Source organism: Notechis scutatus, chromosome 3 (assembly GCF_049901735.1).
Source record: "Notechis scutatus isolate UNSWTSFEM ecotype Mainland chromosome 3, rNotScu1.2, whole genome shotgun sequence".
NCBI classification, from domain to species: domain Eukaryota; kingdom Metazoa; phylum Chordata; class Lepidosauria; order Squamata; family Elapidae; genus Notechis; species Notechis scutatus.
The window spans coordinates 81,923,217-81,949,946 of record NC_142011.1 but is presented as its reverse complement, the minus strand read 5'-3'; the positions used below and the strand labels follow the sequence as shown (position 1 = coordinate 81,949,946).

General features: G+C 41.2%; 1 protein-coding gene across 3 annotated transcripts in view; it reads right to left on the bottom strand.

Annotated features, from left to right (window-relative positions):
* Positions 1 to 26,730, bottom strand: part of PKN2 (protein kinase N2) — a 79,692-nt gene that overhangs the window by 21,987 nt on the left and 30,975 nt on the right. For 2 of the 3 annotated variants that reach the window (XM_087960582.1, XM_026674136.2), the window contains exons 2-6: positions 16,978 to 17,278; positions 5,284 to 5,432; positions 3,637 to 3,754; positions 1,206 to 1,351; positions 902 to 1,115 (exon numbers count right to left, since the gene is read on the bottom strand). In XM_087960582.1, the coding sequence (XP_087816708.1) occupies positions 902 to 1,115; positions 1,206 to 1,351; positions 3,637 to 3,754; positions 5,284 to 5,432; positions 16,978 to 17,278 (928 nt within the window). Of the gene's footprint in view, positions 1 to 901; positions 1,116 to 1,205; positions 1,352 to 3,636; positions 3,755 to 5,283; positions 5,433 to 16,977; positions 17,279 to 19,047; positions 19,122 to 26,730 lie in introns of all 3 variants that reach the window. The other variant, XM_087960583.1, reaches the window with a different exon arrangement.

The window sequence follows — 26,730 nt, the reverse complement described above, 5'->3', positions numbered from 1 at the left end:
AAGTCTGTAGGGATATATTTAAGATCTTCATTAAGCATACAAGATATCTTGGAATTTATTTCCTTTATGAAATGCTGCTATTACAGAAGCATGCAGAGACTGTCGAGGGGAACTGTTGGACTACAGAGTCTCAAATTTCATAACCCTCGTGCAGAGAGTTTTTCTTCTGTAATGCCTACTCTTAATTTTATTATATTTAATTACTTTAATCTAAAAACACATTAGCACAAGTAAGTGAGAGATACAATGTTATGCACTGCTGCTGTTTAAAATTCTCTTTGTATTATTAAGTTTTAATATTTTAGGGAAAAACTTAAATTCTCATCAGAACTGAATGGCTATGAGGTTATGTCCAGATTTCACTGCAATACTTTCTAATATAAGGAATAAATGATACAAAAACTTTTTAAAAATGTTTTAGAAATTAGATGCACTAAATAAATGATTGGAATATTTTGAATCAGAATCCTTTAGGCAATAACTAGAGTTGCAGATTCTAGCAACTTATACAATGCAATCCTTTATCAGACTCTGATAATAAGTTACTGTTTTACCGGCTGGATCCCATTATAAAAATATGTATAGACCATCGTGTTAATTTTTTCCCCTTCACTGATCATCTTCCTAAGCAATTTACACATAACCCACCTTTAAAAATCTGAATTTAGTCAAGCAACTGAAATGCTTGCTATGATGCAATTAATGCAAACAGCAATTTAGCCAAAAATACCCACTGCTAATTTTCTAAGAGATAATACATATTTAAGTATGATTGTTATGCTCTTTTATATTTAAAGATATTCCCGAATGTACAAAGCTGCATTGTATCTTTTAATGTAACAAATATTAGAGTTAGAAACCAAAGCACACAAAATATGTAGCTATTACTGTCACAACAAACCTGTTAATGCTGCTGGTTTGGACAGTGTACTATACTGATTTTGTGTTGATATCATACTTTGCCGTGGACTTAGTGTTGGTGATGAAACAAGTGAAAGTTCTTCTATAATAATACTGCTTTTGGGGTGATTTTTAGGGAGTTCATTTAGCCTTTGTTCTAATGAATACTTCAAGAGATCCAGCTTCTGGCTTGATTCATTAAATCTTGCTTGAGCCTTATTCAGTTAAACAGAAAGAAAAAATCAATTAGGAGAAACTCTTTTAATATGCTTACATTCAAATTTCACTTATTACATAAAAATTACCTCTGAAAGCGCTTTTCTATCAGTAACTTTTCCAGAGCCGAACAACTTCATAACATTTTTGGCTCCTTCTGCTACTGCATATTCTATCCTAAAATGATGTCGTAATTCTTCCATTCGAAGCTCAAGAGGGCTTATCACGGGCTTTGCTATACATATAAAAATAAACAAAAATTAGTACTAACTTGTACATTGAACTATTAGTATATTACACTAGGCAGCATATTGATATAAAAATGAAAAAAACAAACATTTAATAGGTGTATTACAATTCACATGACCTTTCTGGGGAGAGAGGGCATTAAAGCAGGCAAGTCTGCCCTCTTTTGTATGTGTGCCAATGTTACATATGCATACAAAAGAAGAGTTTGTGTTATGACTCCACATGTGTTATCTTATCCAGATTTCACCCAATCCCATGGCTTCTGCTTTATAGGTCTAATACAGATTTACTAATCAGCCATATAAAATTGGATGGATAGACAGATAAATAAGCAAACTAAGCAGTCAAGGGATGATTCTCTAAGCTCTGTAGAGCTTAATGTGACATTCACCTACAAATTAACAAAAGTCAACCAAGAATTTTTGAATATGGATATTTTACTTGCCAACAGGTTCATGGCAGAGCAAATGCCAACTGAAACAACTTTAAAAGTCCATCTTGGTGGGGGCAGACATCCACTGCATTAATTTTCTAAACTTTACAGAGTATACAAGGGGTTTCACTTACACACAAACACTTATACATCTGAACGGCAGAGTCCTCTTTACCTGCACACTCTTGAATGACTATATGAGCATAAGATAATATCTTTTGGTGTATGTGTGCATTTTTGAGTCAGTATTGATTCCTGGTGGCTGCCTGGACAATTTTCTGCAGTTTTCTTGGCAAATTTTTGGAAATGGTTTGCTACTGCCTTCTCCTTTCTAGGGCTGAGAGTAACTGGTCTGAGTTACTCATCGACCTTTGTGCCCAAAGCAGGATTAGAACTCAGTCTCACAGTTTCCACACTGGACAAACTACCTTTATTTTTCTTTTTTCTTGTTGACAACAACGTATCTTCTACTTTTTCTGTCTCCATCCCCTAGCAATTGTTTATATCTAGCATAAACTACTAACTTTTCAATTCCCTTTGTTTAACAAACTGTCTTTGTTACTTCTCAGTTTCTATTCTCGGCCCTTTAATTATGTCTGTATTTTTAGTGATAACAATATACAATGCTATTACTTTTTCAGTAATTCACACCTGTCTTGATTTAGCTGGTTGCAACAGATGGAAATCAGCTTTGACATGCAATGTACAAAAAGGACTCAGAATATTCAGAAAGCTTTTAACGAGGTTATTAGTTCATCTTTCCTAGTCTAGTTTAAACAGGCTTACTCACAGCACTAACTCATCTACAAGAAACAGTAGCAAGCCAGTAGCACTGTTACCCAAGCCTACTGATTGATGGATTTGTCACATGACATCTAAATGTACTGGGCATGTATACTTTTAAAGTATCACTTGGAATGGGGGAGAGTTACTTGTGGGACAGCCCAATGGTTTCTGCTTGTCCTACTGGGTCTGGCAGGCTGGGAGTATGTCAAGTCCTGTGGGGGAAATCAGGCATATTTCAGGTTCTGGAGGCCTCAGAAGATGCTTTCTGTCATGGCACTTGCCTTATGAAACAGCCTTGCCCTGGAGATATGACCCTGTCCCTGATCTTTTAGACTTGGTTTTTCCCCCAGGTGCTTGGGCCAGGATACTAATGGAACTGGCATGGGGTGGCTACTGGAAGAACGCAAGTTTTAATGGGCTTTCAATATTGTTTCTTATTTTAAATGGCTTGTTGTTTTTACTGTATTGTAGTTCTATTCTGTTCACTGTGCAGTTTCTTCTGGTAGATGGGCAGCTATATAAGTTTGTTTAGTAAATAACATAAATAAGAAACAAGAACATTTAACCCGTTAACGAGGCATGGATGGAAAGCTTATATTAGTAAGAGGGATTTCCCACCCCACCCCATAATAATCTATTTTGCATAAACTTTATCCAGAACGAGGTGCAAGGACACAGAGAGTTCTGAGCAGTCCAGAGACATTACTACAAAAATGGGATTTAGATGACAACATTAGGGATTTGACGTAAGCCACAGGGAGTCAAAACAGGCAGGAAGTTATGATTTGCTCAAGGCGGTGTGTGCATACCCATGTTTGTCAACCAGTTGTAGGAGAAGAATACAGGAGCCTGGTTAATGAGCCTTTTCAGAATATCTTATGTTAAACTGTAGTACAGATTCCTAGACTAATGGGGCAGGAGGAAGACTGATTGAGCATTGACCTGGCCTTGTAGTATTGGGGAGTCAGGACTTGGGACTTTTTAAAAAGTCCCATGAGAGTTAGAAGATTCTAGAAACAGTTTAGTGAAAGGTTTTCTCTCTAATGTTTCACCATTATCAAAAGCCAATTCATTAGTCTGCACTGCTTGAAGAATCTGCATCCTTATAACTTCAATTTTTGTCTTGCTGTCCTGAAGCATCTGTTGAGCTGTTGCAAGCAGCTTTCTGTCCTGAAAAAAGAAAGAAAAAACAGTTATGTGATGCTAAAATTTGAATTCCCCAATTGGTTTCAAGTAACAACAATTCACACCATCTTTTCAGAATATGAATTCCGATATACTGAACAAGATTCAGAAATCAGTATGGTTTGAAAACTATTGTGCAATGACTACCAATACATTTTGTTTACATTTTGGCTGTAGGCATCAAATACACCCTTGTTGTTTAATTTTTTCATTATTTTTATTTCATCCAGAATAATTTAGAAATTAGAGCACTAAAGCCAACAGAATAATGCAGCCTCTAAGACAGTGATCCCCAACCTTTCTTATGCCGCGGCCCGGTATCCCCAACCTTTTTTATGGCGTGGCCCGGTACCAGCATTAGCTGGGCGCCGCCATCTTTTTTTGATGAAAAAGTGCTTCCGGTGAGCTTTCTACCCGGAAAAGCTCACCGGAGCGCTGGCCCGCCATCTTTTTGATGAAAAAGTGCTTCCGGTGAGCTTTCTACCCGGAAAAGCTCACCGGAAGCACTTTTTCATCAAAAAGATGGCGGCGCCAGCAAACCAGTGGCCCGGTAGGACTTGTTCCACGGACCGGTACCGGTCTGCGGACCGGTGGTTGGGGACCCCTGCTCTAAGAGACAGAACCAAAAAGAAATTATCAGGATTTTTACTACAATGCTGTTAGCATTTGTTTGCAGTATATAATACTGAAAACATTTATACAAATGAAGAAAAAAAATCTTTAAAAACTACTCTTTCTCTTTCTGTCACACAATACATACAGTTTAAAATCTGACGGTAATGAATGGAAAGGACTTGAAGAAGTTTTCTTCTATGTTACTAGTTCAGCAGCAAGATTAACAATGTAATTTAATATATAACTGAAAGTGTCTGGAAAGCTACAAATTGATTTTCAGAAAGGTCAGTGAACCATCAAGAAGCAATTCAAACTGCCAACTCTCTGTCACTGTAATACATTCAATTCTATTGTAGAAATCTACATTTCTGTAGTTCATGCTCTACATGCCAAAACTGAATTCCTATTTATGATTGCTGATAAACACCATTCCATGGTTTGGTGCAGAAACAATATTTCCAAATATGATTTACTGATAATGTTATCAGGGCACATTACTGGAGAATGTGGAAATTGTATCATAATCCTAGATGATCTAGGGCTAGCACATCCTGTCAAAAGAAGCAGAAATTCCCCTTGGTACAAACAGATACCAACAAAATTTGTGATTTGCTCAGAAATTAACTTTTAACCATAGCATATAATGATTTCAACAAACTCCCCAAACCATCATTCTGTAATATCAGATATTCAAAATGTAACAATCTCAACAGATTGTTACAAACATGAAAATTAAATAGTGTATTACTGAATTCAAAAATGAAATATCTGTAATTAGCAACAGGATAGAAAATTATCCATTACTATGGTATGCATCTATTTATATGGTCTCTCTTGAGGTGAAGTTTTAAATCCCTCGTCTGAAAACCTGATTAACTGTGCGAGCTGGTAAGTCTTACCTTTGATGGACCATTAGAATACGTTTGAATCATATTTTCTGCTCCTTGCTTTACTTTCAATTCTATATTTAACTGTTTCTTTAAGGCAATTAATCTGTTGTTAGGAAAGCGAGGATCACTATTAGGTGTATCTGGAGTTCTGGGACAATCTGTAAATTAGAAACAAATGCCCATCATCATTTTTTCTAAATAATACTCCGAAATAAAATAAATGAAAGTTTGTATCAGTCAAATTATCAACTTTACAGTAACATTTAGGCTGTTAGTATCTTTGTCTAATACTGCTTGCTGTTCATTATTTTCTATCTGGTGTACTCACTTTCCATTTCTCAAATGAGGGCTATTTTGTACAAACAATTGTTCATGTAAAAAACTAAGGCAGTACAACAATGGTTCTGTGAAACAATTTCTTATTTTGGTGACATAAAACAGCCATTCTACAAAACTGTTCCTAGACAATTGAAATATCCATAAAAAAATCCCCACCAGTAATAATTTGGCTACCAAAGGTATTTCAACTAAAACCTTACAATAAAATTCAAACACAATAAATAACAGTTAAGTGAAGTTTTGATCACACATATCCTTGTTAATGGAATCACACAAAAAGATGAAGCCACACGATTGTCTCCACTGTACTAGTGGAATTACTGATGATCCCAACGGTATTGTTGCAAAATGCAACAGGTTAATTTTCTATTCATTTCTTTAAAAATACTTAAAATATTTATTTTAAAAAACGTATGGTACAGGAAGTTTACTAGATAGCAAATATATTGAAGGTATATAAGTTCCCATGGGCTTAATATTGCTACCTCCTGGCCTAAGAAGGAAGCACTGATTACTTAAAGGGGAAACAATTTTACTTTAATCAATCATTCATTGAAATTTTCATTAACACATTCACAGCATATTGCTCTTGATTATAAGTAGCTTTGAAGAACTTACTTTAAGAAATCAAAAGCAGTTCTAGTTATGATTTTACAAATTATAATGCAGTTCTTTTACAAGGTACCATTGTTAGTGAATTACTATTAAATTATGTTTAGTAATTAATGAACGTTCACCATTCTGGGAGCACCTCCAATGTCTGCATATACAGTCAGTTCTCATTATTCATGGAAGTTATGCTCTATAAAGTTGAGGTAAACACTGAATTAGCAAATACTAAAAATCTCAGTTTGGCACATGCACTCAAATTCTTAAGACTCTTGTGTGTCTGCAAAGGATCATGAAAACGCTGCTAATATTTTGGTTACAAATATATTTTATCAAGTAGGTGGATTTGCAAAAGTGGAATAACAAGGCCAATTAAATTATTACTTACAGACAGAACTTCTAGATATATATTTAAATACTCACGTCACTGTGTTGGCACCTGAAAGTGTTGTAAAGTTATTTTGAAATTATGTTATGGAGTGGAAAGCACTGCAGTTTGTTGTCCATAAAAAATATACCAAAACATAAGCACTTCTGTTTTTATTATGTTTACACAGTTAACAGGGCCTTAGTTAAATATTCCTTCTGAGGCCTTAGGATAAAAGCTCACAGACAAATCTTTGGGTAAGCTTAATTGCTGATAATTTCTCTTGACAACAGCAGTTGCTTGCAAAATTCCTTGTGTTGGGTGTTTTACCTTTTAACAGATTTAAAGGAAGTTACAAAAACTCAGTTTAGTTTAGATATATTGGATCCTAGAAGGCAAAGTTAGTGTAAAGTTTTTCCAATTAGTAATAGGTAAGAATGGATTTTAAGAAAAAATGAATATGGAAAAAAAGGGACAAGTGAAAGAAACTAGAATTAAAGCAAAACAAGAAGTCTCAGTTCTGTATACAAAAATATTAAAGAACAGATTAACTTCCAAAAGAATGAAGAAAAAAGTTAATTTTTTTAAAAAATGTGGCAGCCGTTAGAATAGAGTGGAAAGGATGAAATCATAGGGTACTACAGAAGTGTACCAAACTATAGGAAAAGATGCTTTGTGAAATGAAGGGAAGGAGGTTCTGGATGAGGAAGAAAAATAGATAAAATAGTGTAATTGCTGCACATCCCCCTTGCCAAAGATTTATCAAAAGGTAGATGTGTGTGTGTGTTGGGGGTGTGTGAGGAAAATGGTTGCAAAGATAGTAGTCAAAGGCAGCAAGGAAGGATTAAACACACAGACACAATTTACTTGTATTAATTACATATACGCATTCAGTGTATTACAATTCAGTAATGAAAAAATAGGAAAATAAATATAAATAAAACTTTGGAAACTTGTCTATATGTCCTTGAAGTACAAAAAATAAATAGAACACAAAGCCTCAAATTAGAAAGCAAACTAGAATATTTTTAGATGATAATTATCAGATATCCAATTGCAATATACATAGCTACTCTGGTATAGTGCTTAAAGACCCTGGGACATAAAGCAAGACTGTGACTTCTAGATCTCCTTTAGGCACAGAGCTTTCTGGGTGACTGAGCCAGTCATTCTCTCATAGCCCTGACAAGAAGGTAAAAGGCAAGCCACTTCTGAAACATGTTGCCAAAAAGACTGCATGACCTTATTCATGGTACAAGCCCTGTTGGTGCAGTGGTTAGAATGCAGGACTGCAGGCTAACTCACTGCTCACTCCAGGAGTTCGATTCTGACCGGGTCAAGGTTGACTCAGGCCTTCCATCCTTCTGAGGTCAATAAAAGGAGGACCCAGATTGTTGAGGGAAATACGTTGACTCTGTAAACCGCTTAGAGAGGGCTGCAAAGCACTATAAAGCGGTATATAAGTCTGTGCTGTTACTATTGATACCAAGACTGACTTGAAGGTAAAATAACTGGAAGTTAACAAGCTCAGCTGTGACCTTAATTAGTTGATTAAAGTCCTCCCACCAGCTGGCAGTGCTGCCTGACACTGACAAAACCCTAACTAATTTCACACAGAAGGCTTTTTTAACCTCCTAAAGGGCTTGCAGACATAAGCCCCCAATAGGCAAACAGCCAATGCTAGGGTATTCCTTTCTATGTGTATTCACCATTGTGTACCTGCTTACTCTCTTGGAATCCTTTCTTTTCCAATAAACTACAAACATCAATTCTCTTCTTGTTAATTACCCTAATGCCAGGGTGAGCATTCCAAAGGGCAGGAGTGGGGGGTTGGGGGGAAAGGCTATAAGATTTGCCCCTTTCCCCCGCTCCTTCGTGAGTCGAGTTCCAGAAATCTTTCCTGTCACTTGGGCTTATCTGACTGTTTGAGGGCTTATCCTTCTGTAAAGCAAAAGAAAACTGAAGTAAAATTGTAAGCATAGTTGTGATCATGTGATTTTTCACTTAGTGATCGCTTCACTTAATAACTGTATTGCCAATCCCAATCCCAGTCACTAAATGAATACCTATCTAGAACACTGAGTAGAGATTTGATTTGATTTTACTTATATTCTGCCAAAGCAATAGACTCATTGCAGCTTACAAAACAATTAACAATATCCATCTAGCAGTTTACAAAACATTGACAATATGTATCTGTGTTGGTGCAGTGGTTAGAATGAAGTATTGCAGGCCAAATCTGCTCACATTGCCAGAAGTTCAATTCCCTCAATCCTGACAGGCTCAAGGTTGACTCAGCTTTCCATCTTTCCGTGGTCAATAAAATGAGGACCCAGATTTTTGGGGCAATATGTTGACTCTGTAAACCATTTAGAGAGGGCTGTAAAGCACTGTAAAGCACTGTAAGGAGAAGTTATATAGAAAATTGAAAATGTTAATAAGATATGAAATGGTATATAAAAGGAATATGAATTTGAATTTGTGTCTGTACCAAGAGTTATAACCCGGGACTAAGCAACTTTCAGAAAAGAGATTTTTTATGCTTTTATGTTTTGTGTTTTTGTGTATTTATGTATTGTATGTCTTGAAGAATTAATAAAACTTTTTTTTTTTTAAAAAAAAGCACTGTAAGGCGGTGTAATGACCCGGGGCGTGGCACAAAGGCAACACAGTCAAATAAGCAAGAAGTGTCCCTTTAATACCTCTATCTTTGCCCCCAATGTCCAGGTTACCTTTGTCTAGAGAAAAAACTCTCCCAAAAACAGTCTTTAAGTGGAGGAAATTCAGTCCAAAAACAAAGTACATACAAACTGTAAATAAAAATCCACACAAACCACACTCCAATAATTAACTGGACAGGGCAGGAAAAGGAATTGCAGACTTGAAAGCCCAGCAAAACACACACAATTGGGAAGATGCCAGGAAGCCAGATAAGCCTCGACAATACCAGATAAATTCACGATTTGCTCCCAACAACTTTGCTGTGTGCAGCTTCCCTTTTTAAACACTGTGTTCCCAACTGTAGCTAATGAAGGGAATCAGGGTCCTTTCCTCTCCCGTAAGCCATGCAACTCATGTTGTTCCCTTCTCCATTCTTCCCTGTGTGCTCTAGGATGAAGAGGGGGTGGGCCTGGGTCTTCCTCTGAATTCCCTCTCCCTTGCGCTACCTCTCCCCTGCTCTGCCTAGTCGGCCTTTGCCCTTCCCTAGTTTCTTCCACAACCAACGGAGCCACACTCCCACTCCCTGTCAGCTGCTCGGCCTCCCCCTCCGAATCAGATTCTGACAGGCATGACAGGCGGTATATAAGTCTAAGTGCTATTGCTATTACTATCCATATTTCATTTTAAATATAAAATGAATCAATAATTAAAGTACTAGGAACAAACATACGCAACAGCAACAATTAAATCAATATAAATAATTCAAAATGAAATATATTAAATATGGAATTAACTTACTGTTCCAGTGCCACTTCATCAAGAGACAACACTAGATCTGAACAAAATTTTACATAAGCAAAAAGTAAGTCTCTTGTGCTTGGTTCAGTTTTAAGCTGTTTCTTCATTGCAACATTTGATCACAATAATCTCTTCCGACCTTGCCCATGTGGGATCTAGGTCAGAAAATTTCAGCCTGCCCCTCAGGCAAACACTAATGTCTTCCACCTCCAAAATGTGTATAGTTCACTATAGCAAGAGCTACTGTGGATACAATTAGGGCAAAAACAAATCCTCCTTGTTATCCTTACTACAATGGTATTGTCTTGAGTGTAATCTTTTACCAGCATCCGGTCCAATTCACCCCTGATCTTCCTCCACTGGAACTTTTCAGTAAACACATTAAAAAGTAGGCTTAGAGGCCAATCTTGTCAAATACTCTGGGCTTGTGTAAATTCCAGAGATCCCCCTACACAGGCTTGAGGCAGACTTCTTAGCTGATCTACTTACTGTACAGAAGCATTCTGGGGGTAACAAATCTCAGAGCAATCATGGGTTGATCTGACTATGCGAAAGGACTCATTCTTCTACCATTCAATTTCAGATCACCAAATAGCTGATGGGACCTAAAACCCAAACCCAAAGTGTAATTGCCTATGTATGTCATTTCCAACCCATGATTGACTCCTGAACTTTCCCAAAACCTTCTTTACACATATGGAAATTAAAATTATTACCAAAGCCCTACAGTAAGTTCCAAGAAGTCAAGAAACTTGACAATCCAGCAAGATGAATTGCACAAGCAGGATCCTAACTGTCCCCCTAGACCAACATTATAGACACTTACTGACCACCTCTCATGCCCCTATTAGAATCTGACTCTGAGGGAGAGGAGGAACAGCCAACAGGGAGTGGGTGTATGGCTCTGGAGGTTGTGGAAGAAACTGGGGAAGGGCACAGACTGGCTGAGCATTCAGAGGAATACCCAGGCCCATCCCCTCTTTATCCTAGGGCATGCAGAGAGGAGCGGATGAGGGAGAAACATGAATGGCATGGTCTACAGGGGTGGAAAGGGCCTTGATCCCTTCATGGGCTGCAGCTATGAGGTCTGTTTAAAAGGACAAATTACGCATGGGCCAGTGCTGGAAGCAAAGCATGAAAATATATCTAGTCTGTCCATTCTTATCTGAGTTCTGGCGTCCTTCCCAGTGTGTGTATTTCGATATCTGTGGACGTCTTCAAGCCCTTATCCTGCCTTGTCTCCTTAATTGCTTCAGTGTGGTTTGTGTTGTTTTTTCTATTTATAATTTATATGTATTTTGAGTTTGAATGGGGGTTCTTCCTTTTGCGCAACTGTTTGTGGGGGAGTTTTTTCTCCAGTCAATGGTAATTGCACCTTTGAAGCCAAGTTGAAGGAATTAAAGAGACTTCACTGGTTTTTGTGACTTTGTTGCTTTTGTATCCCATCCTGGGTCATCACACCACCACATACATGGCAAGACCATGCATTGTCTTGTCATTAGATCATCCCTGACAATTCCTCCACCTCCGTTGTCACGTGATGTATCATGACTATTTTCCCCTTCGCTAAACCAGGCGTGGCCAGCGTGTGATGCGTCTGGCCCGTGAGTTTCACAGCCCTGGTCTAGAGATTAAGGCTGCTATAGGACAGAATTTAGTGAGAGTGACATTGTCATTCTCCCAAACCAAATCTCAATGATATAATAAAAAAGGTGAAAATATGACCTTGAAACCACAGCAACTTTAAATTGGGAAGAATGTATGCACTGTATTACAACATTAAAAACCTGACACTATAATGAAGAATGAACAAAGTAGTATATTTTAACTTTAAGGTAATCCTAATATTGCCATTGTAAGAAATTTTTGCCATTACCAGTTTTAATTAATCACCATTATAGCAATAGCACTGAAAATTTATATACTGCTTCATAGTGCTTTACAGCCCGCTCTAAGCAATTTGCAGAGTCAGCATATTGCCCCCAACAATCTGAGTCCTCATTTTACTGACCTTGGAAGGATGGAAGACTGAATCAACCTTAAGCCGGTGAGAATCAAACTCCTGGCAGTTGGCAGAATTAGCCTGCAATACTGCATTCTAACCACTGTGCCACCACATTGCTTCTCATTGCATCTTTAATGTTATCATCATTTGTACTAATCTTTATGGCAGAAAGCATCAAGTACAGCTGTTTGGATAAGACCATAAATGTTTTAGACCGCTAATCTGTCAGTATACCACGAGTCCCTGTTTTTCTCACCCTGGAACATGACTTGGAATATTGATGTAAATCACAGAAAAGACACTGTTGTTTTAGCTGGCAGAAAAATAATATCATCCTACCAGCATGTTACATTAAAAACAAATATGAAATTTGGGCAATTCCAAAGATATTTACTTGATGATATACAGGTATTCCTCAACAGACAACTGTAATTGAGCTCAGAATTACAGTTGTTAAGTTGTTGTGGTGATTAAGCATATAATCACATAACCAGATTTGAGTATACAACAATTTTGCAACAGTCATTAAGTGAATACTGTGGTTATAAAGCAAATTCATAGCTGAATTTTATCCAATGTGCCTGTGATGACCCGGGGTGTGGCACAAAAGCAACAAAGTTACAAAAGTAGGTAAAGTCCCTTTAATACCTCCAACTTGGCCCCCAATGTCCAGTTATCTTCGGCAGGAGAAAAAACTTTCCCAAGAACAGTCTTTAAAAGGGAAGAAATTCAGTCCAAATCCAAAGTACATATAAATTATAAATAAAAAGTTGGGAGGACAACCAGAACCCAGATAAACCTTGACAAACAAAGATAATGCACTCTTTGCTTCCAGCAACTTTGCTATGCGTAGTTTGCCTTTTTAAACAGTTTTCCCAGCTGCAACTAATGAAGGTTATCAGGGCCCTTTCCTCCCCGAAAAACCACGTAACTCACATTGTTCCCTTCTCTGTACCTCCCTGTGTGCCCTAGGATGAAGAGAGGGTGGCCCTGGGTCTTCCTCTGAATCCCCAGCTGGACTATGCCCAGTTTCTTCCACAGTCATTGGAGCCACACTCCCACTCCCTGTTAGCTGCTCGATCCCCTCAGAATCAGATTCCAACTGGGGCATGACAGTGCCTTTTTTTCTGCAAATAACTGACAAAAAAGTAAAAAAAATATGGTCATGTGGCCAAAGGACGCTGCAAGCACCAGAAAGGTGAGCCAGCTGCCAGGTGCCCAAAATATGATCACATGACGAGTTTATTTGTGTAGCTGTTGTAAATTCGAAATCAAGTAGTAAGGAGCTTTTGGATGGGTCCATCCTAACTTTGAATGGTCATGAAACAACTGATCATAAGTTGAAGACTACCTATAGATCCACCAATGAACTTTAAGAGTATAAACGTAAAAAAATTTCACAGATTCAGAATTTGTAGAAAAGCAGTTTACTCAAATGCTGAAGTTCTGCAACTACTGATTTTCAGCATCAAAAACTGACTAAATGAAGAACTTAAGGAGAACAGTAGCACTCCTACCATATCATATTACAGCAAACTAACATAATGTAGTCAGGGAACAAGAGTACAGAAGTAAAAAAAAAATTGTGAAATACTGTGGAATAAAAAATATTCTGTATGTCATTCAAGCCATCAAATTATACACCTTGTAACTGAAATACAGAACGATAATTAGCACAAGAGGAATTCCCATCATTCTTCTAAATTTTGTTTTTAATATTATATCATAGCTAAGCATATTTTTAAGATTTAGGAGCATAATCTCCTAAATCATGTTGCCAGATTGCCTTTTAAAAAAAACAAAAATACAAATCTCTATTCACATTAACAATGTTCCTGTCGTTATTAATACATACATCTCCTTTTATACGTAAACATCAAGTCTTATTTCTATCCTCCACCCATTTGTACCACCTATCCCAAACCGCATAATAGTCTGAATCATCTTTGCCTCTTAATTCCATTGTGAATTTATCCAGTTCTGCACAATCCATTATTTTTTGTGTCAAGTCTTCTTCAGGTGATATCTTTTCCTTCTTCCATCCTGTGTGAAGGCTATTCTCGCCGCAGTTATGATATGTATAATGATGTATCGGATGACCTTGCTCAACTTTCCCTTAATTATTCCTAATAAGAATATTTCCGTTTCAAGTTCTAATTTGTGATCTGTTAATTTCTAATAACCATCTTTGTACCCTCATCCAATATTTTTTAACCTCTGGACACTGCCACCACATATGGAAGAACGTTCCTTCTTTGTGTTTACACTTCCAACATTCTGCTTTGGTGTTTGGATACATTTTGGCCAGTCTTGCTGGGGCTAGGTGCCACCTACAAAACATTTTATATTGATTTTCTTTAAATGCTGTTGACAATGTCAATTTACAGTTATCAATCCACATTTTTCCCAATCCTCTAAATTTATATTATGCCCTTCATTTTTTGCCCAGGCAATCATTGATCCCTTTACTATTTCCTCTCCTAATTCCACTTCCAACAAATAGTTATACATTCTTGTTATAAATTTTATCTCCTTGCCTGTCAAAATTTGGTCCAGTTGTTGTAAGTCCTTTTCTATCCCTCGTTCTAAGTCTTTTCTCAATTTTGTCTGAATTTGTAAGTATGACCACCAATCTATAATTATATCTTGTTCTTTTAATTTATCAATCATTTTTAACTTCCCCTGATTATCTAATAGTTCTTCATATCTGACCATTTTCCTTGTATCCCTCATATTTGGGTGTAATATCGCTTCCATTGGTGAGACCCATTTTGGTATCTTCATATAACAGGGGTCGTCAACCTTTTGGACCTCAGGGACCACCAAACTCATAACTAACTGGTTATGGGGGCGTGGCCTAATTTGTGGGTATGGCTTGGTGGTCATGTGACTGGTTGGGCATGGCTATGTAAATATTATAAATATTTATATAAATATTGAATTTTTTATAAAAAAGAGCAACTTTTACCCAAAATCAAGCAAAGCAAGCAGGCAGATTGAGTTGCTCACAGAATCACAGATTCATTCAGAGATCTATATATCTGCCATTGGCTAGCTCAATCTGTCACATAAAATTTGCTTGCAAGCAAACTCATAAAATTAACTCACAACACACCATGTATGTTAATATTGATTTTTTTTAAAAAAAAGCAATTTTTACCCAAAATCCGGCAAAGTGGATAGATTGAGTTGCTCACAGAATCATTCAGTGATCTATCTATCTGCCATCGACTAGCTCAGTCTCTCAAATTTGCTTGCAAGCAAACCTTCAGTCCTAAGGGAAGCAGAGCCGTAGATCTAAAGACTAGCTAGAAAGCAAGAAATCCAACCATTTCCTGTTTCCTAGCTAATCTAAATCTCCCGGCACAGCAGAACAGATGATGGTCGGGAAAAGGAAAAATAGCAATTTTAGCAGGCAAGTTTGCCGGGTAAGGAGTGAGTGGGCGGGGAGCGTTCCTGCGGGCCATGTGGGCGGCGCAGCCTTGTGTTTCTGTGCAGCCTGGATTAATTGCTTTGTGGGGGTGTTCTGGGGGTGAGATTTCTCTGCGGCCCACCAAAATTTTCTCAAGGCCCACCGGTTGGCGACCACTGTCATATAATGTTTTTTTTAACCTTTTCCCAAGTTTGCAGTAGTGATTCTCTTATCAAATGTCTATGGAAGTATGAATGTGTCTTGGTTTTTTTGTCCCATAGGAAGGCATGCCACCCTGCTTGGAGGTCATGGCCCTCAATTGCCAAAATTCTTTTATTTTTCAAATTTATCCACTCCTTCACCCATAATAGCACTGCTGCTTGCCTTTAAAGAACTGTTCCATCAGACCTTCAGTGAAGGTCCTGCTCAACCTCTATATAGTCATGTGAGGACTTCTCTGTGGTGGCAGCTCATTCTGGAACACTTTCTCCTCTGAAATTCAGGAGGCACCAATAATAACTTATTTTAGTAGTTCTTGAAACTTTAGCCAAGCCTTCCCAGCATAAATGATGGAAGAATGTTTATCATTTTAAAAATTTCTTAAAATAAATAAATGTTGCATTTTATTGTTTTGAAGTTGTTAGGAATATGTCACCTAACAGCTATTTGGGTTGGACAATATATAAACCAGGATAGACATTTTAATACTGTCTCTTTAAGAGAATCCTAAAAGTGTAATTGGGCGTGGTTTCTCAAAAGGCCATAAGATGGAGCCAGAAATCTGGGTTGTCTTAGTCTTAGTCTCAGAAAAGAGTGTATCTCAGTGAGTCTCTCTGTTTCCTTCTGTTAGAGAGTATTGCCGTTCTTTCTAATTGACTATTTTTGGATTTGATGTAAGTCTGATACTGAACTGTTTTTGACGCTGGACTTTGTTATTGGATTATCCCTGGACTGAAAACTGACTGACTTACCTGTGAATGACTTTGGACTGCTTGTTTTTGAACTTTGCTTAAAACCTTTATTGGAAGTAAAAACCAACATTTACTGTACAGTGTATCTGTATGCTGTGTGTGTATTATTCAAACACTACTTTCAAATACGTCTCCCTGTATGCGCTCATTCTCCTAACGGGGAATTACCTCAACAGAAGTATTCTACTGCTGTTTTTACTGTTAACCACTTTGAGACGCTTTGGCAGAAAAGTATCAATATATTTAATAAAAGGCACAAATAATGATACAGAAGAGAACGTTAACAACAACCAGATGACACAAGCATTCCAAATTCGGATGTTTCCACATATAACTTAACAGACATGAGGATGGCCATTTTTTTTTTTACATGCAAACATCTGCAAGTAATGAACTGCAAATGTTGCCAAAACCTACAATATTTAAAAGCAGGTAAAATGTCTAGGAATACTATGTTCAAAATACCAAAGAATCTGTTTCCACCTAAATTGCTGCAAAAAAATTACACCATTGACAAAAAGAAAGAAAACAAGTTGCATACCTGTAAAATCTTCAGGTTCTGCTACCACAATGTGAGCATTTAATTCCTGTAATTTATGGTGCAATTCCTCTAGCTTCTTGTTTGATTTTTTCAAAATGTTGTCTACATAAGCCAAGTTTTTTTTATCTGTAGTGACCTTCCTGAGGTTTTCTGCTCCTTCTTTGATTTTAAGTTCTTTCCTTATTTCCCGTTTAATTTGATCCTTCACTTCATCCAAATTCTGTTGTACCATTGTGTCCGAATAGTCAAATTTCTGTCCAATGTTCACGTTCTCAGGAACAATGATATTTCGCACATCTCCCTATAAAAATCAGAAAAATATGTTAACTCACTAGTTTGCAAAGCTATGTGAGTTTCTACTATTTGTTTTCAGTCATTCTTTATCTGAAAGTCACAGAGCTGACTGATAACACTAATATAAGTGTCAGATTTAGAGAATATGTTGTATGTCTATTTTTAACCTAAATGCCTTAAAATTCCACAAGATTTGCAACACAGGAATTTTATTCTGATAAGCCTGAGAACCATAACAACCCTACTCATACTCAAAACTAAGTCCCACTGAGTTACCTAATAACTTTTCTTATTTAAATGTATATACCATATCAGCTCCAACACTTGTTGGGAAATAAATATAAGCAATTAAGCTGTGTACTATTAATATATTAAAAAGTTCATTTTCTTCCTTTTTCTCCTGCACACATCTGAATTATAGAGTCACATAAATTCAATTTTATAAACTTTTTTTAGTCATTATTTTTCAACAAAAATTCCAACTGAATACCAAGATGTTTCAGTATCTATGTCTAGTAAGTCACATGCATATGAACTAAGCGAAGATATTCGGCCACTACTTGTTGTTGTACAGTGTTTCTCCAACAATACGCCCCCCCCCCCCAATAGGAAGACCCAGCATGTTTTCTAGGCATAAAATGAAATTAAGCCCCTCCCCCCAAATTTAGGTCTGTTTTAAAACATGCAAAATGGGGGGAAAGGCGGGGGAAACTTGCTGTTAGGAGTGCCCCACAGGCAGCCACGCCTCGCCACCAGCCGCCGATCATAGCGGAGCATGGAGGCCTCCCTACCCCCACCAGGCGCCTTTGCTGCAGACCCGGGTATGGTGCTGGTTGCAGGCCAGGTCAGCGGGCAGGCGGCGTCGGCGTCCACCGGCAGCGTTTCAGCCACTTCTCGGGGTTCCGTAGCTTCCATGGTTCCCGCCAGCGCTGGTGCCTATCTCGCCAGCACTGTCTTCAACAACAGCATCTGAGTTGCTCCTGCTTTTCCCCCCATCCCCACAACAACAGGGAAAAAAAACATTTTGAGGTACCTGGGAGTGCCGCATGGTGCGTTTTCATTTAATCCTGAGCGGCTGGTTGGGCGTGAGAAGAACCGAGCGAGCGTCTCTGCCGCTGCTACCCTTGGTGCTCCGACCTCGGGCTCTAAAAGTTTCCAAAAGTCCCAATGCACAGCCCGTTCCTGCATTCCAAGCACGCCCAGGCCGAGCTGCAGCTGTCCCTCTCTTGCCAGCACCGTCTCCAACAATAGCAGCAGCAGCTGTTGTTGGAGATGGCGCTGGCAAGAGAGGCACCAGTGCCGGCGGGAACCGTGGAAGCTACGGAGGCCCGAGAAGTGGCTGAAACGCTGGCAGACATCCATGCCACCGCCATCCACCTGCTGACCTGGGTCTGCAGCAAAGGCTCTTGGTGGGGGTAGGGAGCCCTCCGCGCTTCACCATGATCGGCCGTTAGGAATGACTGGTGGTGAGGCATGGCTGCCTGCGGGGGAGAAATTCACCCCCGAAAAGACACCCTAGCCGTTTTTCAGGGCTAAAAAAAAAAAAAAAAGACCCAGCCTTATTATATGAGAAACATGGTAGATAACCTCAATCATACATAATTATGTGTATCTGTAGTGTTACCTCATTTATATATCACCTCTATAATAAAGACAAAAATCTTTTTTTTTCTAGACAATTCACCCTTACATCTCCCTTCTAACTGTATGAGCACATACAAGCACTCAGAGATAACAAATATGCAGTCTACAATTATCATAAGACATTGGCGAAACTTGCCATATTTTTCAGATGTCAATTATCCATTGGTCCATTTAATACTGATTTTCCACAATGTTCAAAACACTTCCTGTCAAAACAGATAATTAAACTAAGAGATGAAGTCCAAATCCTAAATAAAAATAAACCACTTTAGAAGCTGGTTGGTACTGAGATCAAATCTGATTAGGAAAAGCACACATATATTTAATCTTGTACTATTATAGGTTACTCACTTGTCAACTTAATACTAATATGTAACTTGAACCATTACTGTACATGTTTTATATAGTAGGATGTTTGACCATTTGTTGATTTTGGAAAGTATATGATAACGTACAGTTTGAATTACAGAACCGTCTGCAAGAAAATGAAGGTTATTTGCTGAATATAAGTGTATATGATGCAGTGTCAGAATTGTGTAAGAATAAATAAAATGCTTAAAGAATGATTCAACAGGCAGCAAGATAAGGATGTATAATATCCCCTTGAGAGTTTAATGTATTTATGGAAAAATGAATAAGGAATGCTTGAAGGGTGTTAGTTGGGATTTAAATGCTTGTGTATTATTGTATACAAATGATCTCATGTCGTTAAGCTAACAACTCTTAAATACTTCTAGCAAATATTATATAGATTGTATGTTGCAATAACATGTCTGGATTGGAGTGCAGATCTGAACATTTAAATTAATATTATCAAAGGAAAATGGGCGTTGGTTCTTACCTGATACGCCCCTTCTCGGCGAGCCGCGAGGAGCATCCAGAGACTGGGATGTGCTTCTGAGTCCTCTTCTTGCAGGCTGAGCTTTAGATGAGGAAACGCTCCGCCCCCTCACGTGGTATTGCGCAGCGTCTCCCCAGTTTTTTGCGATAACGAGAAGAGAGGTTATTAATTCTTTCTAATCTACTATTGGCTCCTTGGCTGAAGCAAGAGTCCCCACCAGACGGAGAAATTAGGGTGGGGCTGGATGCTCCTCGCGGCTCGCCGAGAAGGGGCGTATCAGGTAAGAACCAACGCCCATTCTCCCTCGAGCCGCTCGGAGCATCCAGAGACTGGGACATACCAAAGCTGGGCTGTCCTACGGGTGGGACTCCGTCTGGCCCGAAGGCCCCTCCGGATCACTGATGACCCTCTGTAAACCCGTCGGCCAAAAGAGGCCTCCGCTGAGGCGTACGTATCTATTTTATAATGTCTGATAAACGGGGACGGAGAGGACTATGTGGCTGCCCGACAAATGTCAGCGATGGGGGCTTGTGTGGCCCAGGCCGCCGAGGTGGCTGCACTTCTGGTGGAATGGGCGGTTATTCCACCCGGAGCGGGCAGAGAATGGGAAAGGTAGCACCTCGCAATAGTAGCCCTGATCCAGCGACTGATGGTGGAAGGAGAAACCTTAAGCCCCAGTGACCTGGGTTGAAAGGATAGGAAGAGGGATTCCGACCTTCGCATGGATTGAGTGCGCTTAATATATATACGCAAGGCCCTTCTAACATCTAGGGTGTGCCAGAGGACCTCCCTGCCCCTGGAGGCCTAGGGCAAAAATTTGTAGAACCAGTTCCTGTGACCTATGGAAGGGAGAGTTAACTTTGGGTAGGAATGTGGGGTCAGGACGAAGGACCACCCGATCAGCGTGGAACACACATAGATCGCTCCTAACTGACAAAGCTGCTATTTCCGAAACTCGACGAGCAGAAGTAATAGCTACTAGAAAAACTACCTTAAAGGTGAGAAACTGAAGGGATGAATCCCTCAAAGGTTCGAACGGGAACGTGTGAGAGAAACGAGGACCTTGTTGAGGTCCCATGTGGGGAACCTGTGAACAGTGGGAGGGCACAGGTTGGTGGCACCCCTAAGGAAAGATCTAATTCGGGGGTGATGAGAGAGGGAACCGTAGTTATCACAGGAGACCACGGTTGAGAGGGCAGAAACTTGTCGTCTCAGGGTGTTAGGTGCGAGCCCCTTACGAAGGCCTTCCTGAAGAAAATCTAGGATCTGAGCCACAGAGGGAGAGAGGGGATCAACCTGAGACCCGCTACACCACTTGCAGAACCCCTTCCAAGTGGCATCATAAATTCGTGTAGTGGAAGGTCGCCTGGCGGCCAAAATAGTGTCGATGACTTGACTCGAGAGATTCTCACTAGTCAGACGGATCCGCTCAACCTCCAGACGGCTAACTGGAGCCATTGAGGCTCCGGATGCAGAAGGGCCCCTGAGAGAGGGAGACCCTGTCCGGGGATCCTCCATGGGGCGCTACCGATAAATTGCGGAGATCCGCAAACCACGGTCGCCTGGGCCAATAGGGAGCCACCAGGAGAAGGTCTGCCCTCTCCTGAAGAAGTTTCTGTATTACTCTGGGAACTAACGGGAGCGGAGGGAAGGCATATAGGAGCCCTGGGGGCCATGGGCAGCGCAGAGCGTTGTGATTCTCCGACCGGTGAGATGGATACCGGGAGAAGAACCGTGGAAGCTGAGTGTTGGACGGGGAGGCGAAGAGATCCACCACCGGAAGGCCGAATATTCTGGACGCTTCCTCGAATAGGGATGGATGGAGACGCCATTCTGCCTGGTCCACCGTGGCCCTGCTCAGCCAGTCCGCCTGAGTATTGTCTACTCCGGAGATGTGTTCGGCTTTTAGTGATAGGAGGTTGGATTCTGCCCAGCGGCAAAGGCGCTCGGCTTCCCTCATTAGCTGGATGGACTGGGTGCCGCCTTGCCTGTTGATATGGGCCTTGGCCGTGACGTTGTCCGTGAGAACGAGGACGTGATGTTTGCGGATCTGAGGAAAACTGCGCAGGGCCAGATGGACAGCGTGAAGCTCTAGCCAATTGATGCTGCACCTCTGCTCGGACGGCGACCATCTGCCCTGTGCCGAGAGCGAGTCGAGATGAGCGCCCCAACCGGACAGGCTTGCGTCCGTAGTGACGGTGAGTCGTTGAGGTTCCGCGAAGAGGTGGCCTCTGTTGATGGCGGATTGGTCCACCATAGAAGAGACGTGAGGACCCTTGGAGGGACCCTGACTCTGGCCTTCGAGTTGCTTCTTCCGGATCGTTGGAACGGGAGCAGGAACCACTGGAGGGATCTGCTGTGTAGACGGGCCCAGGGAATAATAGAGATGCATGACACCATTTTGCCCAACAATTTAGAGAGGTCCAGTAAGGCCACCCTCCTTGAACGCCTGATCTGTTTGACCAGGGCTTGAATGCTAAGGAACCTCTCCTGGGAGAGGAAAACTCTTTGAGAAACCGAATCAATTATGGCACCCAAGTGGTTGATTCGGGTGGAAGGGGTAAGGTGGCTCTTTTGCCAATTGCCTAGGAACCCGTGTGCCTGTAAGGTGGAGAGGGTGACCCTGGTATCCCTGACTGCCTGGGATTTGGACGGGGATAGAATAAGGATATCGTCCAAGTAGCAGTGGAGGCGGACGGGAACGCTCCTGAGATGAGCCGCCAGGGCCGCCAGGACCTTGGTGAAGGTCCGGGGGGCCGAGGCCAGTCCAAAGGGAAGGGCCACGTATTGATAATGAAGGCTATTATGACAGAACCTGAGGAATTTGAAATGGGAAGGCCTGATTGGAATATGGAGGTATGCCTCCGAAAGATCTATGGAAGATAACCAGTCTCCCCGCCTGGTGCCTAAAAGAATAGATTGCAAAGTGTGCATTTTGAATCTACGCTGGATAAGGTGATGGTTGAGCCGTTTCAAGTCCAGGATGGCTCTCCAACCCCCAGAGTGTTTGGGCACCACAAAGAGATGGGAGTAAAACCCCTTTCCTCTCTGATCCGGAGGGACAGGTTGAATGGCCTGGATGTCAAGAAGATGATGGATGGCAGCATCCATTAGTGCACGTTTGGAGGGATCCCTTGAGGAGGGGATGGGAAGAAACAATCAGGGGGAGCGGACCTGAACTCCAGGGCGAGGCCAAACCTGATTGTGTCCCTAACCCATGCATCGGAAGTGGATATGTCCCATTGGGCGGCGAAGTGGCTGAGGCGGCCGCCAATGGGGGGAGGAAGAGGCTCTACCTTCTGCGGTAGGGCCTTCCTCCCGATCCCCGAAAGGGTCTCTTGTAGCCGCCACCGCGTCTGGATCTGTCGCCCGGGTCCGTGCGGTCCTGGGATCGGAAGGAAGGGGGTCTAGGGTATCTGGGCGGGAAGGGGGTTGGTAGAAGGGGCGTGGAAAGCTCCTCCGAAAGGGCTGAGAGCCCCTGGCCTCCAATCTTCGAAAAGGGAGGGCAGATACTTTCTCTTACTGCGGCCCTCGACCAGCAGTGGTTCCAAAGCTGGGCCAAACAGTTTATCTCCCGTAATGGGAGCAGTGGCCAGCTTGACCTTATTCTTTACGTCCGCCTGCCAGTGTTTGAGCCATAGCATGCGTCTAGCCGTGACGTGCGACGTGATGGCCCTGGAAGAAAATTTTACCGACTGGTAAGTGGCGTCAGCCGAGAACTCGGCTGCAGCCACTAACTTCGCTATATCCTGGTGAGCTCTGAGATTGGAAGCAGGGATGTGGTCCTTGAGCTGACGTAGCCAGCGGATAGAGGACCTCGTGAAAAATGAGGCGGCCGTAGCTGATTTAATGGCCCAGGCGTCAGATAGGTGAGCCCTGCGTAGCGCCTGCTCCGCCCGCCTGTCCTCAGGTTTCAAGGCCTCTAGGGCCTCACTAGGGGTAGAGGAGGAGGCTAGACCCACAATGGGGTCATCAACCTCCGGGATATTCAGAAGGTTAGACAGAGCCGAATCGAGATTAAAGAATCTCTTGTCTTGGCTAGAGGGAGTGGGAGGGGTCCCTGAGGAGGTAAGTTGCTTCGCTACCAGATCTACGAAGATGGGAGGGGATGGGATGACCTCAGCTTCCACCACTGGTTGGGTGAAAATGGAGTCTTCCGGGCCCTCTGGGACAGGGGGTTTCTGCAGTGGACTGGGGAAGAAGGCCAGAGACATTCTTGGCCTTAAGGAGGAGGGACTTGAACATATGCGGTTTGAACAGCCCCCAAAGGAGGGTTGGTCGGGGAAGGGTCCTCGTCCTCCGACATCTCCCCTCCATGATGTCAGCCTCTAAGAGGGGTTCACTGTAGCGGGAGGATCCCATCCGGGAATCCTCTTCCTCTTCCCTGAAATCCCCAAAGTCCCTTTCCTCCTCCACCTGGGCCCCAATCGGAGGAGGGCTGTCCCTCTGAGAGAGTACCTGATCAACTGGGGGACCGGTTGTGGAAGGGATCTGATTGATATCGAGTCGTGCTCGGAGGCTCGCGGAGAGAAGCCTGATCTGGTCATGTGTTGTAGTCCCTCTGCTATGCCCTGGCGGATGGCTGATTCCATCCAAGCCCTGATGTGAGGTGGAACCTCGGAGGTAGAGGGTTCATCGTGGCGCAGACCAGCGGCTGTGGGTGTAAAGGTGGCTTCGGGGGTCCGTCTGGTCGGAGGTCCGGGGGTCGGAAGACCCTGAAGCGAACTGCGCCTAGGTAAGGAAGAGGGGTCTGAGGGGAGAGATTGAGCAGAGGTAGAAGGGTTTGGAGGAGGAGGTATTGACGGCTCCGAGCGGGACTCCCTTGAACGCCGGTCAAACTCTTTTTCCAACGCTTTGTGGCGCCTTAAGGCGTCACGTTGGGCGGCCTTGGAAGGTTCCTTGTCCTGTCTAGAGCCCTTAGGTTCCTTGTCCTGCCTGCGCAAGTAGTGGGACTTTGCCTTAGCCTTCAAAGAAGGACGTTTAGAGGGATTGTCGTCTGCCATGTTAGATACAAATACTATCAAAGGCGGTTGGCTCGCCCAGATCAGGCCTGGATGAGGCCGGGTGAAGGTGAAGCTGGCCCTCTCCCCCTTTTGGAATTTGTTGTGTACAGAGATAACAGTAAGGTATCTAAGAAATATAGTATGTACAGAAAAATAGATACTCTAATTTGTAATTCTTCCTTTTCCTTTTGATTGATTTTTTATCTTTATTATGCTTTTGTACCAAATGTATATACAGGTTATCCGTATATATTTATATATCTACGAAAAAATATTATTGTACAAAACAAAAATTATTATTATTATTATTATTATTATTATTATTATTATTATTATTATTATTATTATTATTATTATTATTATTATTATTATTATTATTATTATTATTATTTTTAATATATTCCTTTTGTATTTGTATTAAGTATATATATATATATATAGATTTCTTTTTTTTTTTTAAACAGTAACCGTAACAGTGAGAACTTCGTATATCTCAGTACAGGCCAATCAGTCAAATAAACACCTGAGGCCTATGGTAGAAGAAAGAGCCTCTGGCAGCAGGCCTCCAGACAAGAAAAATAAAACCGGAGGGGGGCTGCAACTTCGCCCGAAAACGGGCTGCGGGAGGCCAACAAGTAATAAAAGAGCGAGCCAGGTGGAAGAAATGGGCAGCTAAGCTTTGACCCAAGGCCTGGGGCTCCAATTCACCGCAGCTAAGAATTTCAAAATGGCGCCCGACCACGATGCGGAGCCAAAATGGCGGCCGCAAGCTGAACCGTCGGGACGCCTTCGGGACGGAAAGGGAGGGCTTTGCTGGTCAGCTCAGCGCCTAGGGCCCTAGGGGCGATGACCCTCCCGATCGGCGTTTAAGGTGGGGGGGAATCCAGCAGTAAAGAAAACGCTGCCACGAGGCAACGCGAAGGCAGCGAGCGATCTGATAAGGGTGGGGGGTCGCGCTATCGCGCTGCGAGCCCGCAGCTTTGCCCCAAGGACGGGGAAAATTTTCCCTTAAGTCCAGACCCTTTGCGCAGGAGGAGGAAGGAAAGGCAAACCTTATCAAGACGAGAGGGTTGTAATAGGAAAGAAATGTGCGATCAGCCAAGGAGCTCTCTGAAACACAGCCTGACTCTTCGAGGCTGAGCAAAAGACTGGGGAGACGCTGCGCGATACCACGTGAGGGGCGGAGCGTTTCTCATCTAAAGCTCAGCCTGCAAGAAGAGGACTCAGAAGCACATCCCAGTCTCTGGATGCTCCGAGCGGCTCGAGGGAGAATGGTAATTGAGTTTAAAAAAAAAACTAAGTAAAAATTAAAAAAAATAAAAAAATAAAAAAAAAAAAAAAATTTTATCTCTATATAATATTTAAAAAAAAAAAAAAAAAAAAAAAAAAAAAAAAAAAAAAAAAAAAAAAAAAAAAAAAATTAAAAAATTAATAAATAAATGATATATTGAAAAAATATTTTTTAAAAAATAAAATATATGGGTGAGAATTTGCTTCTGCCCTTTTAAAATATGGAAGTGTGAATTGGGAATGTTAGGTGAAATATCAGAATAAGTTGAATATTTTGGTAATGGAGTACTTAAAAGAACACATAAGAAGAGATGGGATCAAAAATTAATGGGCACTGAACTAATGTACATTGAATACAAAACAGAGTGACACACGAAAGAATATGTTGAGGTAGTTTGGTCATATGGCGAGAATGAATGAGAAATTATAAAACAAATAAATATAGCAAAGAGCTTAAGAGAAAGGAGAAAACAGGAAACTATTTTAACAGGAAAACCATTATTCTTTTATTACTAAATATTCTCCAAAGGCCATGGTATTTTCTATCATGTAATCTGTATTACTACATTATTTGTAAAACTTAATCTAATGTAGTATTTGAACTGATCCCTTATCCTGATCCGATTGCAGTTTTTTGAAGAAAAAGTTTGTGTGATGGACAGTTCATACTGAAGGTGTAAT